At 29.3% G+C, this 14489-nt stretch overlaps 3 protein-coding genes across 3 annotated transcripts; 2 read left to right on the top strand and 1 right to left on the bottom strand.

Moving 5' to 3' along the window:
• The first annotated feature begins 1028 nt into the window (after window positions 1-1028).
• LOC124543560 (transmembrane protein 127-like) lies at window positions 1029-5858 on the top strand. Its single transcript, XM_047121792.1, has 4 exons — window positions 1029-1240; window positions 1949-2194; window positions 2557-2856; window positions 3438-5858. The coding sequence occupies exons 1-4, from the start codon at window positions 1216-1218 to the stop codon at window positions 3716-3718; spliced, it is 852 nt and encodes a 283-aa protein (XP_046977748.1). The 5' UTR covers window positions 1029-1215; the 3' UTR covers window positions 3719-5858.
• Window positions 5837-7160, bottom strand: LOC124543561 (nuclear receptor-binding factor 2). The gene is made up of 2 exons (XM_047121793.1): window positions 7003-7160; window positions 5837-6937 (listed from the first exon to the last, which is right to left on the bottom strand). The coding sequence occupies exons 1-2, from the start codon at window positions 7024-7026 to the stop codon at window positions 6227-6229; spliced, it is 735 nt and encodes a 244-aa protein (XP_046977749.1). The 5' UTR covers window positions 7027-7160; the 3' UTR covers window positions 5837-6226.
• Window positions 7161-8456: 1296 nt separating this feature from the next.
• LOC124543916 (phosphatidylethanolamine-binding protein 1-like) lies at window positions 8457-9937 on the top strand. The gene is made up of 4 exons (XM_047122241.1): window positions 8457-8719; window positions 9327-9419; window positions 9502-9556; window positions 9668-9937. The coding sequence occupies exons 1-4, from the start codon at window positions 8465-8467 to the stop codon at window positions 9859-9861; spliced, it is 597 nt and encodes a 198-aa protein (XP_046978197.1). The 5' UTR covers window positions 8457-8464; the 3' UTR covers window positions 9862-9937.
• Window positions 9938-14489: the final 4552 nt, after the last annotated feature.

The raw sequence follows: 14489 nt of genomic DNA on the forward strand, positions 1-14489 counted from the left end.
TTCAACAGCCGGGATTAAGCCAAACAATTTCTAAAGAATCCATCATTTTAAATGTTGGTACTATGATTATTAATTTTTAGAAATAGGTACATAGCTTTATTTCGCCCCCACGATTAGGCAAAACACAGTGCTGCCATCTCTTGTTAGATTTGCCTCGGCGACACACAAGACACGCGATGCTTAACTAGCGCTGACATAACAATCGATTCTTATTAAGAATAATACTAACAATATAATACGAATAACACAGCGCATCTTAAATCAATTTAAGCGAAGATTCTCAAGAGGAGCATTCGTTTTTTTTGCGCCATTTGTCGCTGAACAACAGCAACTGTCTTTCAAGTCATAAGCTCTTTGTGGCCGTTAAATAAGGTTATTACAACACTGTTATTGTTACGAGTCACTAAAATCGAGTAATAATATATTTTGTACACATTTTAATTTTATTACTTTTTGTGGATTCGAAAATGGGTTTTATTTGCGTTTTTCTTTCTTATTTAATAGTAGTAAGTAGTAGTCCCAAACTGGGTCGCAAGTACCAAATGTTTACTATGCATGGTAGGATATCCCAGCGTATAAATAAAGATTTCTTATCTGTCTTGGTATGTATAACTATACAACTAGCATAACAACGTTAAACTTTATTATATAAGTATAACATAGTTAGTATTAAAAATATTTTATTTTGATCATAATTTAACGGCTTAATTAAAACTATGTTAAGTCACACTTTGTCTCCAATCCGTTTACATGTAAATTACATTTATTTCAAACTCAATAAAACTCAAGTTCATTTTCTTAGTAAACTATTTTTCAAGACATATCATGATATTTATTTCTTTTGAAAGAAATGTTTATTTGTGTGTAATGCGTATAAAGGGACGCAGCTCAATTTAAGAAATGAAATAAAAGATACATAAATTAGCAACAAGTGGCGCTACCGTAGCAGTGTTGAAGCAAGTAAGAAAGAGAGAACCGATATTTAAAATTTTATTTAAATCAACCAATCATGTGATGTTAATATTTTTTTATATCTGTCTGTCAAATGTAAAGTAAAATACGACAATGACAAGAGACAAGAGTAGGCAGTCATAGTAGATAATTTAATTCGCAAAACATTATTTTGTGCTAATTGTTTATCTTTCCTGTGTTTGTAAGTGCTGCGATTGTTTTACCAAGTTCTGTTTGAGTTTTTCCGATGGTTTTTAAATCACGATGAGCTGCATAACTTGGATTCGAGGTATGGTATCGTCCAGTGATTAAATAAGTAAATGTTTTAATGAAATTAAATACGTGTTTAGTAAAATAATATGTACCCATCATCAGTTTAAAACCGAGTTGAAAATCTTTAAAAAATAGTATTATATGGAGGTAATCGACCCAAATGTGTTTGTTTTGTTGGATCAATGAAAGGTATTCCGAGATAATAAAGTATAATGCCAATGTTTCCTTTTATTCTGATATCAACTTTAATTTATGAACTCCATAATTAGTACCAGGAATTAATATCAATAATACTTCGTATAGTAAACAATAATAATTTATGGATTACTTAATCATTAAAAAAAAATTGCCCCCCTCGAAGATCCGAGAAGTTTCTACTATTTATAAGTTAGCATCACCACAGATTCGTATTCCTAATTCACATTCTATTAACGTTTTACGACTAATTAGCTATTTTGAAGTATTTAGTTCAAAGAATTTGTATATTGTAGTATGTAATGTATTTATTTTTAATGACTCAAAGTTAATAACATTTTAATGACTTTTCTATTCAATGATTATATAGTAATTTTGTTCTTGGTATTAAAAAATTGCCACTCAAGGAATACAATAATTATACATATATATTTATAAATATATATAAATATTGTATACAGATAAATTATTCAACAAGTATTTGTATTGTTTTGTATTAAAATTAAATGTATATTTCAACCATCTGCAGGTCTCAAAATTACATTACCGTTCAAGGATAAGGAATTGAACAAAATAGCTGCAAGTTTCAATGTTCTAACATTCTTGCTGACATGCGCTGCACTCGTCCAACCCAGTTGGTTTAAAATTAAGGGATTGCACTGTACTCAAAGCCTTTCACTGACACAGTTCTTCACTTTCGATGAAGATGATGATGACAACAATCAAATAGCTATACAGACGGAATTTGATCCTATAAATAGATCAGATTTTAATGGTATTTATATATATCCTTATTATCATAACTATATCACTGGACTCAGCTTCTTTCAAGATTTCATATACCACTCCTTGAAATGCAGTTTTGTGGCCCATTGGTATTATGCTGCTCCAATATGGGCTTATGTGATAATACACTTGTGTTTGATTCATTAATTTTATCTGACGCAGGTTTTCTCACTGTGTTTTCCTAAGCTTAAAAGTTTAGTAGTGCTTAAATGTGGTAAATATTACTTTTATTGCTATAAATATGTAAAATATTATTTAATAGATATTTATATATATGATTATATAAATATATATGAATAAACTGGAACTGAAACCTTCCTTAAATATTTTATTAGTATTCCTTGTTTTCAGGTCTTCCACCATGTACAACACCAGAGATTATATTGCTCATGAGAATTTTAATATTACTCTGTTTTATGGTGCTATTATGTTCATGCATTGGAGTTCTGATAAATCTTATTAGTTTGAACAGCAAAGCAATCAAAATGCTACGAAGGAATGCCGTCCCCAGTATCATGTGTGTTTTTTGGGTCATCGCTATAGTTGGAGTTTGTTATTATACAACTGTTGTGTTAGGTAACACGAACAATAGTGATCCTAATACAATACAAGTTGATTATGAGTATGGATTCTACACAATAACAGGAGCAGGTTTGTAGTGTCTTGTGGTTTTCTACAAATTATTTTAAACTATAAAATAGCACTTTAGATGAGAATTTTAAAAAAAAGTAGGTGTCAAAAATAAGAAAAATAAGTTCTTTCTTAAGTTTTAGATAGTATTAACATTGCAATATTACCTAAAAGAAACTTAAATAACCATTTTTTATGTCAGTAAAAATTCCTTTTTTTATATAATTTTTATTAAAATTTATTTCTTATGAATACCTATAATGCTGGTAATATTTTATTCAATTTTATCCAGTATTTCATGTAAAATGTAATTATATTAATTATCCTACTCTTCCAAGTCTTTCCAATTAATATTTTGATCTAATTACTGTACTATATATTGTATATCTCACTTGTATTATTTTATGATTACTACATATTTACTATCTCAGATCAGATGGCACAATATAATTGAAGTCTGAATTGATGAAGCTTACTTTTATTCTTATTGATTCAAAATCAATATTCAAATAAATATACAGGATTCCTCTAACAACAATGTTCATGTAACATGATTGTAAGAATACTTTTAAGAATTAATATGATAAAAAATATATTTACAGGTGCTTTAGCTCTCCTAGCATCTGCCGCGAATCTGTGGGGTGCACCATTATCAAACGATGAAGACTTGCAAAGAAGAAATCTTATGGAAGATTGGGATGGATATGAAGCTCACAGTGTTGGCCCAACACCAGCAGTGCCCACACTACCGCCTTACACACCAAGCCCAAACTATGTCTCGACTGCACATCCGACATTTGCACCACCAGTGCTCGGCACTCAACAATACTTTCCTTTTGATGATCTCTCTATCTTACCACCGCCCCCTCCATACACACCCTAGAATAAGATATACAACTTCTACCAAATATTTAGATTGGACTCGAATATGACTATTTATATATTCTCTATTCATATAACACATATATTTGCATTCATGGTTGTGGTGGTCGAATTTTGGGTTTTACCATCTGATGGATAGACAATTTCACAAAGCAGTCTGAAGGCTTACTTAGCTTTGAGTGGCTTCATAAAGAAGAAGAAGTACCTCTTTAACTCTGTTAATATTCTAAAAATGTACCTTTAAACAGTTTAACTTGCTTATATACAAGTAGATACTGTTATAGTTAGCTTATCATAAAAAAAAAAACAGAGAAAAGTAGAGTTCGCATTTTTGAATAGTAGTATATTTAACTAAAATGTACTTTGAAAACATTCTAGCCAAACAGTCTGCCTATAATGAATATTCAACAAACAACACACTTACCAAATACTCGGCCTACCACTACTTTTTAATACAGATACATACAAAATACTCCAAACTATTAGAATATATGTTTGTAAAAGTTCATGTAAAGTCGACAACTAAAATTAAGAAAATATATTTTGACATCTGCAATCCTGGCTTACAAGCAGATTTTCTTTAGAAGTTGTGTGTAAATACAAAAAGCTCTGTTTTTAAACCCAACCAGTAAGTTATTTGTAATAAAACTGAATTAATTTTAGTTATGCTTCAAAACAACAAAACTTTAGTTTAGATTTAAATTCTATAAATATTTTTCAAATGATAAAAAAGGTCACAAAATTATTTTTATGTAAAAACACAATGCTTTGTTATATCTTACTTAGAAACAGTTTTATTACGAAAATCAGAGCAAAAATATTACTAATCTTGACCTAAACTGCAATAATATCAGTCTGGATAAAATATATGTATATGAAGGTTGATATTGTAAAGAAACTTTTAGTAGTTAAATGTAGTTAGTAGAGCCTACAAATAATGTGATAAATGTTTAAGATGAATCTCAACCAAATGCATTAACTTACAATTACATTAAATATTTCATTCCAGCTTTATCATCCATTCAAATTGAGTAGTGAAAGATAAAAATTTGATTGATATAAAAACTTATTTTAAAAATTTTAGTCTAATCGTAAATATATTTTAAGAATATATGGAACATTTTGAAATAATAATATTTACATTTTATTTTCTATATGTGGTTGTGAGTTATACATACTATTGTGCATTTTGGAATGTGATTTGCCATTATAGTGCCTAATTTCATCATATTCTGAAATATTTTAAATTACTAAAAAATTCACTTAAGTGTTCATGAAAGTCTAAAATATAGTATTATTATGCTATTTATAAATATATAATTTTTAGTGTTGATGATTTGAATACTAAGGCTTCGAGATATTTAACCTTTTAAAAAAATTAAATGATGTATATGATTGTAGATATAATATTCCATATAGATGCATAATTATTAAACATCTCCAATATGAAGCCTTCTTTCAATAGAATTGTAACGAACATTAAATATACTTTAATATTCTAGTGTTTAAAGATTATTCTTATTGTATAATGGATTCTTGTAAGTATTTTATTATGCGTCATATTGCTTGGAATTGTATGGATTAGGATTTACTTGCTAATTTCTAAACAGTAAAATTATGAAACATGTTTAAAATATGCCTTAGATTTATTACTAAAGAACTTGTAAGTAGAAGTTATTTTAAATAACAAACTTCACTGATGTTATTTGTGATAGACAAGTTATGAAGACCAAAACCGTAGAGATGTTATTAAGTAGGATATTCAATTTTAAACTAAATTCTTACATAGATAAATAGGAAAGCTTTTTGAAATATTTAGTTGCATATTTATATTTTTAAAATTGGCTCAGTTTCAAAAATTTCAACTTCTAGCTATTTTAAAGTATTTTCTATAAATACTTAGCCCAGATTAAAGTCTATAATTGATATTTTTTTTAATATTCTTTATCAACCGCTGTATTTTTCATGTTACCAAAAACTATAAAATGTTAATAGGTAGGTATTGTTTGTTAAAATATAAATTTTTAGACATAAGAATAGTTATTCCTGGTAGACATACTGGGAAATTTATTTTTACATTTAAAATAAGAGTAACATTTTATTTTTGTGTAAGACTAATATGCAATACATATCTACTAAAATATGTTGTATTTTATTTCATGACAAACATTGATAAAATAAAATTTGATAACAGGGTAATACCCTAATATATAATGAACTTAATGGCAGTAAACTTTTAAGTTTCTGAAGTATCAACGGCACAGTTGCTTAAAGGCCATCTTGAAATGAAAGTTAGCAGGTTCAATTCTGAGTTCTTCAGCTATTTTCGTCCCACTTCTAAGTATAATATTAATTGGAGGGGTAAATAGGAATGAATTATAATTGGCATTGCTAATATATTATTTAAAAAAATTCAACTATCATAAATCTTATTTACATTTAACAACTATGTAATTACATAAACAATATTTATACATACACATTATCAATATATATTATGTAGATTAAATCATTCAAAAAGATTTATATGATATGGTTTTCCCATTGAAGAAGATTGTTCTCTGGAACTGTCTTTCCCATAACCATCGGAAAGCAAACTAAGCGCTGAAAAATCATTTCTCTCTAATGACTCATCCTGGGATTGTATATTCAGATATTTAACCCGTTCCTTTTCTAAATAATTAACTCTTTCCTTCAGGGTTATATTGTCATCTTTGATAACTTCAACTTTGAGCAAAAGTTGCTCTATCATTGTCTGTAGATTCTGATTATGACTTTGAACTTCTTCCACAATCATTTGTTGTGATTTTTCTGTTACATTGTCATCTGTTTCATCAACTGAGACTTTTTCATTAGATCCTTCAGATTTATCACGTAAAGTACGTAATAAATTATCAGATTCATTAACAACCTTGTATATAGCAACTTGTAATGTTGAAATATCATTACCATTGAGGTTAAATTGAGGATCTTTGCTGAAACATTTTATATTATCGAGAGCTTTTTTTACCCTCACATATTGTTCTTTTTTGTTTTTGATTAAATCCTTTTGTTTGAGATGATAGTTATGTTGCAGAGTTATTGATTCTAGAGCAACGGATGAATTTGTTGACTTTAAGGCGTCGAGAAGTAATTCTGCCGCATTATGATGACATTGTATCGCTTCATCGTATCTGTTGTTCTTCAAATGCGCCTCAGCTCGTCTGTGCTGTTGATGAGCCTGAAAACGAAAAATTTTGGAGTCACATTTGACGATGTTAAAAAAAACATACTTTAATAACATACCAAGTTTAAAGGATGAAATTCCATTATAATATTAACTTGAGCAGGCGTTGTAAGAGTTAATTAAGATTTATGTTTAGTTTATTATAAGAAAAAATGTTTGTTTTTATTTCATTGTATTGAAATTAATAGAAGACATACGTCAACGTCACACTGACATTAGGAAATGAGAGTGACATGGGACAACATTATATTTTTTTATCTTCATTTATAGTATGAATAATACAATGGATGGGTGAGGAGTAGTAGCTTTGGGTATAAAAAAATGTCTCAAAATTTACGAAACATAAATGGCCTTTCTAAAGCTAGAAGGTAAAATAAAATAAAGTAAGTTTAACGGAATGAAAAAATCATCGAATAGTGCTATTTTTTTAAAAAAAGTTCTATTAATCATTTGTAAATCGCAATCAATAATAATTATTAATTTAAATTTATCTCAAACAATTCGGTGGTCATTTTGTCCTGTAAAAAATCATAAAAGGTACTTTTTCTTACACTTACACTAAATTAAAATAATTCATACATAAAGTAAAGATCAATCAATCAAAAGATAAATAGGTATACATGCAAATAGAACACTATGTATAAAAAGTCAAACGGTGGCAATATATTTACAACAATATCATGTATATTCACAATAACATTGATCACTTTGATAAAATCAGTGATAATCATTGTATATGCACTAGAAGTAAGGATAAACTTATAACGCCAAGTTTCCGACTCCGCAAAGTCAATAGATCCTTCTTGGGGCAAGGTATCCGTTTCTATAATAAAATTCCGCAGAAATTTTTAACTTTGCCGTTTAGTAAATTCAAATCGTTTGTTAAAAATACATTGGTAGAAAAAGCATACTATACGATACAAGATTTTGTAGATGATAAAAAAGCGTGGAGTTAATTTTGTTGACTTCCAAGCAGGATACATTAATTGAAATCATTGTATTTAATTAACATGACGTTGTATTTTTTAAATGTTAAAAAAGAGTAACTACTGAGTTTCTTGCCGGTTCTTCTCGGTAGAATCTACTTTCCGAACCGGTGGTAGCTTCACTTAATTGTAAAATGACGATTCAAAAGTGCTTATAAAAGCCTACTTGAATAAAGTTTATTTTGATTTTGATTTTTTTTTTTTGGTGGTTGATATTGATAATATTATATTCAATGGGACAAAATGACTAAATCTTAACCTGGTATATGGCTGAACGAAATGATTAACAGTTCAATATTTATTAACTGCACTAAAATTAGAAAAAAAGAATGTATAAAAAAGTTGATTTTCTAGTTAAAAATATGTACTTATTTCATTCAGCGTATTAACGCTGAATGAAATTAAAAACAAAAAAATGTTTATCGTCTGAAGTTATTTTCCGCAACTATCGTCGTAACAATGAAATGAAACAATTTTGTTTTATAAACGCATTACGTAAAACCAATTGCTACGATTTCAGTTTAATTGTTATAGTATGGGTAGTCAGTCCACTGTGTTATCAATGATTTGGGAACTAATATCAATATTCTTTTTTATGAGGGTTTGCAGTGCTTCCCAGCAATGTGCAACAGTGGACATAAAAAGTCTATTAGAAGGATGCGATCGTTTAGTAGGCCTGAATATAACAAGTGTTGGAGGCACTATGGTTAACGATCACAACTGCGATGTGCTGTTACCTAAACAAGTTTTTATTGAAGAGCCTCTTTTCCAATACATATTAGCGGATTCGGTTTGTAATAATATAAAACCATATTTTAAAAAAATAGAAAGACGATTGATCGATAACATCAATTTTGCTGATCATAATCTATGGTACTGTACCACTTTGTAGTAGATCGTCAAGCACTACTAATTTCCTTTTGATGAAATGACATTTGATAAATCTAATATAACTGACTTTGTTATAATATTTAAAAACTAGGACTATATGAAAAAATATTTTCCTTATATTTTTTGGAGTCTCCTTTTTGGATCGCCCCTTTCCACATTGAATACGATAGGATCCCTTTATTTTCCCCTCACCTAATAGCCAGTTTCCTATGAGAATCGACCCGGTACTCTTGTTGTACATTATTTTTATTATTCGATATAAGATTTCTCCCAATATCTGTGGGTGATTACAATTTACCTTCAGGTGACCCATTAACCGACCCTTCTGACAAAAGTTTAAAAAATATACAGAGAAAAGCAGCTTATGCTACAGCTGTTAAGATTATTATTAATTTTAAATTAAATAAATGCCATATCTACAAATACCTAACAACTTTCATAAATCAAAGATTTTAATTTATATATAAGGTTAAAAAGAAAAAGTTCAAATTAGATTTTCTTTCCAGAAAAAGTTTTATACTATCGTCATGGTCGATCCAGATGCTCCACCTCAATTAGAAGGAGAATTTTACTTGCACATGATAAAATCAAATATTCCAGTAAGTAGTTTGTGATCGTCAGTTTTTAATTTTTATTTTTCATTATTCATACATTTTTCTTTAAGGGTTTCTTTTTTTTAAGGGTCTTGCATTAAAAGCTAAGGAGACAGTTAAAACCGTCGGAATTGATTATAGGGGTAAAGTACTATAAGCTATTATTTATTAACAGTTTGTCCAAGAGGAAAATACAATCCTAATTATTCCTATAGTATTTATGCAATCGTATTTATGTCTTACTAAAATTTTAGGTTATAAGCCGCCAACGCCACCTCGCGGCTCAGGTGCACATCGCTATATAAACTTGTTGTACGAACAAGAAGACGGAAATAACTTTTTACCTAACGTTCCTTCGTCTCGTGGCCGTTTCCATCTAGCCAACTGGCTTCGAGGAAAAAACCTTTGCGGCCCAGTCGCAGCTACACAGTTCAGAGTACAATACTAGATGGCGCTAGCTGTTTCAAATTGAACTGCACACATAATATTTAATAACTATGTTAATATAATAAAGTAATAAAATATATGAATACCATTTTTGTACAAAGTAAATATATTCTGCTGTCTTAGATTTTCGCGATTATTACACATTGAAATAAAACTAGTTTTAACGTATTTAAATTGCGTATATTAATTATTTTTATTATCCCGTCGTTTGGAGCACTTTACAGCGTTCGTGGTCACGGGTAGACTGAGGTGACATTTGTCTATTTGAAGTACAAAAGAAGAAATTGGCGGTAGTTGTAAATAATATAAACGCGATTTAAATCCGTTAAAACTAGTTTTATTTCAATATGCAATTCTTTTGCATATTATAGCTATATACGATAATTAATAGTAGTTACGTGGCACAAACTAGCAGTTGTCTGCGGCTTAGCTCGTGTTTCAGGGATCAGTGGTCACGCGTTAAGCAAAAAGTAGCTTGTCCTCTCCTGGAGTTCAAATTTGCTTCAACCCAATTTCATTAAATTCGGTTTAGTGGTTTCGTAGTGAAAGAGCGCCAGACAGATTTACTTTCACATTTATAAAATTAATACAGATAAGACGAGTTACAATATTATTCTCAAACTAATCTAATAATCTTTCGTTTATACAGAATGATAAAGTAAATGTAACAAAATATACTAAAGTCATGTCGTCTTTGATCTTTCACCTTGTTGGATGCTCTCAATATTCTCCGTTTAATGGCAGAGACCACTTAACAAGCTGAAGTGGCTTATCTCCTCCACTTTTGAGCGACATCGAAATTGAAATGTACCTATCTAGAAAATAAATCAAATATATTATTTATTATGTTTAAAACGGAACACAAAGTGACTGAAAACTAAATCAATAGTAACTGAAACTAATTAATAATTAATAGATAAGGCCGAAACCGGCGCCAGTGCTTAATTTCGACAAGGCAGTCAAACTAAGTTGAAAAATAAAGGCTGCACGATTGCGTAGGCTGCGCACGCGACACTTCCCTCTCACCTTCTGCCCACGCGCAACTGCGTCTAATTTATATAAACAAATTATTATCCCATCTCACACTAACTACTGGTTTATAACCCTTTACCTAAGAAGGCGACTGGCGTTTGACCTGAACATATTATTTGATTTGATTTATCTTTTGATTACTGATTTATATTAATCCTCTTTTCTTACAGAAAAGTGGTTTTTAAAAAATCTTAAAAAACAATGTATTATACGAAAATAAATACGACATGAATTATTAACATTTTTATAATAAGTGTTCATATTATTTCCTTATGAATAATACTGCATATCACTCCAAGTTTGGTAGAAACTGCATTCCTAATTTTGACAAAGGATTACAGAAATAAAGTGAACGTCACCAGATACATCTTTGAATTTTTTCGCTTATCTGGGTGGTCCCAGTAATTTTATTGTGGCATTGAAAAATTTCTTACTTGCAAAAAGGTGTTCAAAACAAATTCATAATTGATTTCGTATGACTGAAGAGAAACAAGTGGACTTTTTATCTTATTCAATAAAATATATTCAATGTAGTTCAAACGATAATAAAAAAAGGTCAGAATTGTTTTGCATTTTTAATAGGACTCTTTAATTGCTAAGAGATACAACCTCAATCCTATTGCAATCTAAAAAGGAATAAAGACAAAACAAATCCTACTGCTGCACTACAAACAGTTAACTGCACTAAAATCAATATTCCACTTAACTACTTACGTCCACTTTAGTTTAACTTCTTAAGTTTCAACAACAACTTCGTCGACGTTCAAAACATCATTTTTCCGTAAAACCATAATGAATGACATAGACTATTCAAACTCTCGACCAATGGTCCAACGCCTCAATTTAGTGTCAAATGTTGTGTTTCAAATTTGGCTTTTCGTCATGTGTCTTGACCATAGGCTCAACGCTTTTCACCTGTAAGTAAATCCAATTTCAGGAATAACATTTTATAATAACTCGAAGCGAATATAAAATCGGATTTTTGTCGAGCGACGCACTGTTATTGCTTTCTCATCATTGTAGTTAAGTGACCTTTCAGTTGCGAGGCACAACAAAACACCTACATAGTCTGTTCAAACTGGGTTAGAGTTCAAACAGAAAGTATGTATAATTTATTTATGTTATGTTGTTGATACTTACTTAAAACTACTTAAGGTTATTATGAATTATACTTAGATTAAATTATTAGGTAATTTTTATTTAATTTGAAAATATAAAATCTTCGTACGTAAAATGACAACTATTTTAATGCACTATTTGTTATAGTGTTACAGTAACTACCTAAGTATTTTCTTGTTTCATATCATTAAATATACGATAACGAGGTCTAGCTAGAACATCACTTTTTTCAAACGTTTCTTGTTTATACACGGTTCGCTTACGCGTCTATCTACTGGATAAATTAGATTCTGTTATCTCCGAGATGAGTAGATAGATTAATTATACTTTAAAAAACTACTTCTAAAATCACCGCGTAATCACATAAAAATAGTCAAACATATTGATCAAATTATTATTAGAGAACTATGTAATCAAATAAAAAAAAATTATTAGATGAAATGTGTGTAAGGATTTATAATTTTTTATAATATCCAAATATTATAAAAAATCATAAACCATTGATTTATTTATATATAAATACGTCAAAGTTGGTGCTGTTATTGAGGACTTCGGCGGAAAAGACGACATTGACTATAGTTAGTCTATATTAGGTATAACTCTTAATATAGTCGGACTGAAAAAATCCTTATTTTTATTCCTTATTCCTCCATGAAACATATATTTTTCCACTTACATATTGTTTTATAATTCGGTTCATTAATAAGCGATGATGATTAATTTCTATTAATGAACAACATAATGTTCTCAGAACGAGAAGTCTCATTCAAACGTGATTAATTCCGGTTAACCACATTTGATAAAGATATAAACAGTAATGACAGTTATTTGAATGTTATTCTTTAAATACATTATAAAATATTTCAATTTACTCCTTATGATTCAATATTTATTATAATGAATTCAAGTAAAATTGATTGCGAATTCGAACGGTATATACAATATACGGTATTGTAAAATTGGTACTTATTGTATTTTAAAAAGAAATAAAACTCAATTCGCATAATAAACGCAATGAAAAAGAAAATCACAACAGCAAATCGCACAGAAATTGTTTGCAAACAAAAGATTAAATAAAACTTTATAAAAATCGTGTGCTGTGAAGAACTAGAGAGGATTCGTGAAAATAACACTAGATAGTATGTCTTTATTTCTTGCTATATTCGTAAATATTAATATGACCTAGACAATAATAGCCAAATACCAAGGTCATAAAAAAAAAACAATAAAAAATGGGTAATTGACTTGGAAAGAATTATGCTTCGTTATCGAAATTTAGTGTAAAAGAAAAGAAAAACTATTATGTATTGAGAATAATGTCTTATGTAAATATACTTAAAAATATAATTGAAAATTTTAATGATATGAAAATAAGATGGTATAGGTTTTTATTACTAATAAATCATAATTTAAAATTGTGCTATTAGTAAATTTTTATATCTTTATAATGACATAATAGTATGTAATATACAATGTAAATAAACATATAGATATTAAAGTCTACGATCGAAGTCGTTAAACGTCGAATTTCATTAATATGTTTAAAAATAAAGGCGAGTCCAAATTCCGTTGGTCAGGTTGGTTCACCGACTTGAATGTTTTTTATCACAGGAAGCTCGTCTGTCGTAAATTAATCAACGTTCTTTGGAAATTTCTTTTTAGTAATCACACACTTCATACCGAATTGTCTTGAGACAGTCTTGACGGACATTTAAGGTAATAATATAAATCACAATTCATTATATTTCTGCTGAAATATTTTTAACAAGTAATTTTTCAATCATTAAATGCTACCGGTTCGAAATGTCGATTCTACCGATAAGAACCGGCAAGATACTCAGAAGCTTATCTTTTAAATGCTCACATTATACCCATCACTCATCATTTCCGCAGATTTTTGTAATATTTGACTCCGAGAAGTATTCATTATGAGTTGTTTTAATAGCGTTCAGAACCAAAAAATATTATCTATTTTAACTTGAAACATATTGATATATGCCATTAATATTGCAAATCGATGCAATTATTAAAAAGACAGGTTTTATAATCAATTATTCTAAGGGTATGATCGATAACTTTCTTAGATACTATTTTGAATGAAATATATAATTCAAGCGCTATATCAATTGCCGACTTATGTGTGCGAAGTTACCGCCACAACCGGTTTGGCGTGTGCTATGCTGTCACCGGAAATGCTCTGAACGCGACTGTTAGCACTCGAAAACACCTTAAATATTTAATCAAAACTAGAAGACGTTTCCTGAAGGTAACGGAATCACTTGTTAGCCGATTGTGTTTTGATAACACCGGTGGTAGAGTTTACCCATAAGGTAATATCTATGTATAAATAGACTAGGAATCTATTTGTCAACCGACTTTCTTTTTTTATTGTTTGGTAGCGATTAACGCAGTAATAAATGATTCAATTATCCTTATGTTCGACCCGAAACATACTCTACTTTAATTCAATTTTCCTTA

Source organism: Vanessa cardui, chromosome 3 (genome assembly GCF_905220365.1).
Source record: "Vanessa cardui chromosome 3, ilVanCard2.1, whole genome shotgun sequence".
NCBI classification, from domain to species: domain Eukaryota; kingdom Metazoa; phylum Arthropoda; class Insecta; order Lepidoptera; family Nymphalidae; genus Vanessa; species Vanessa cardui.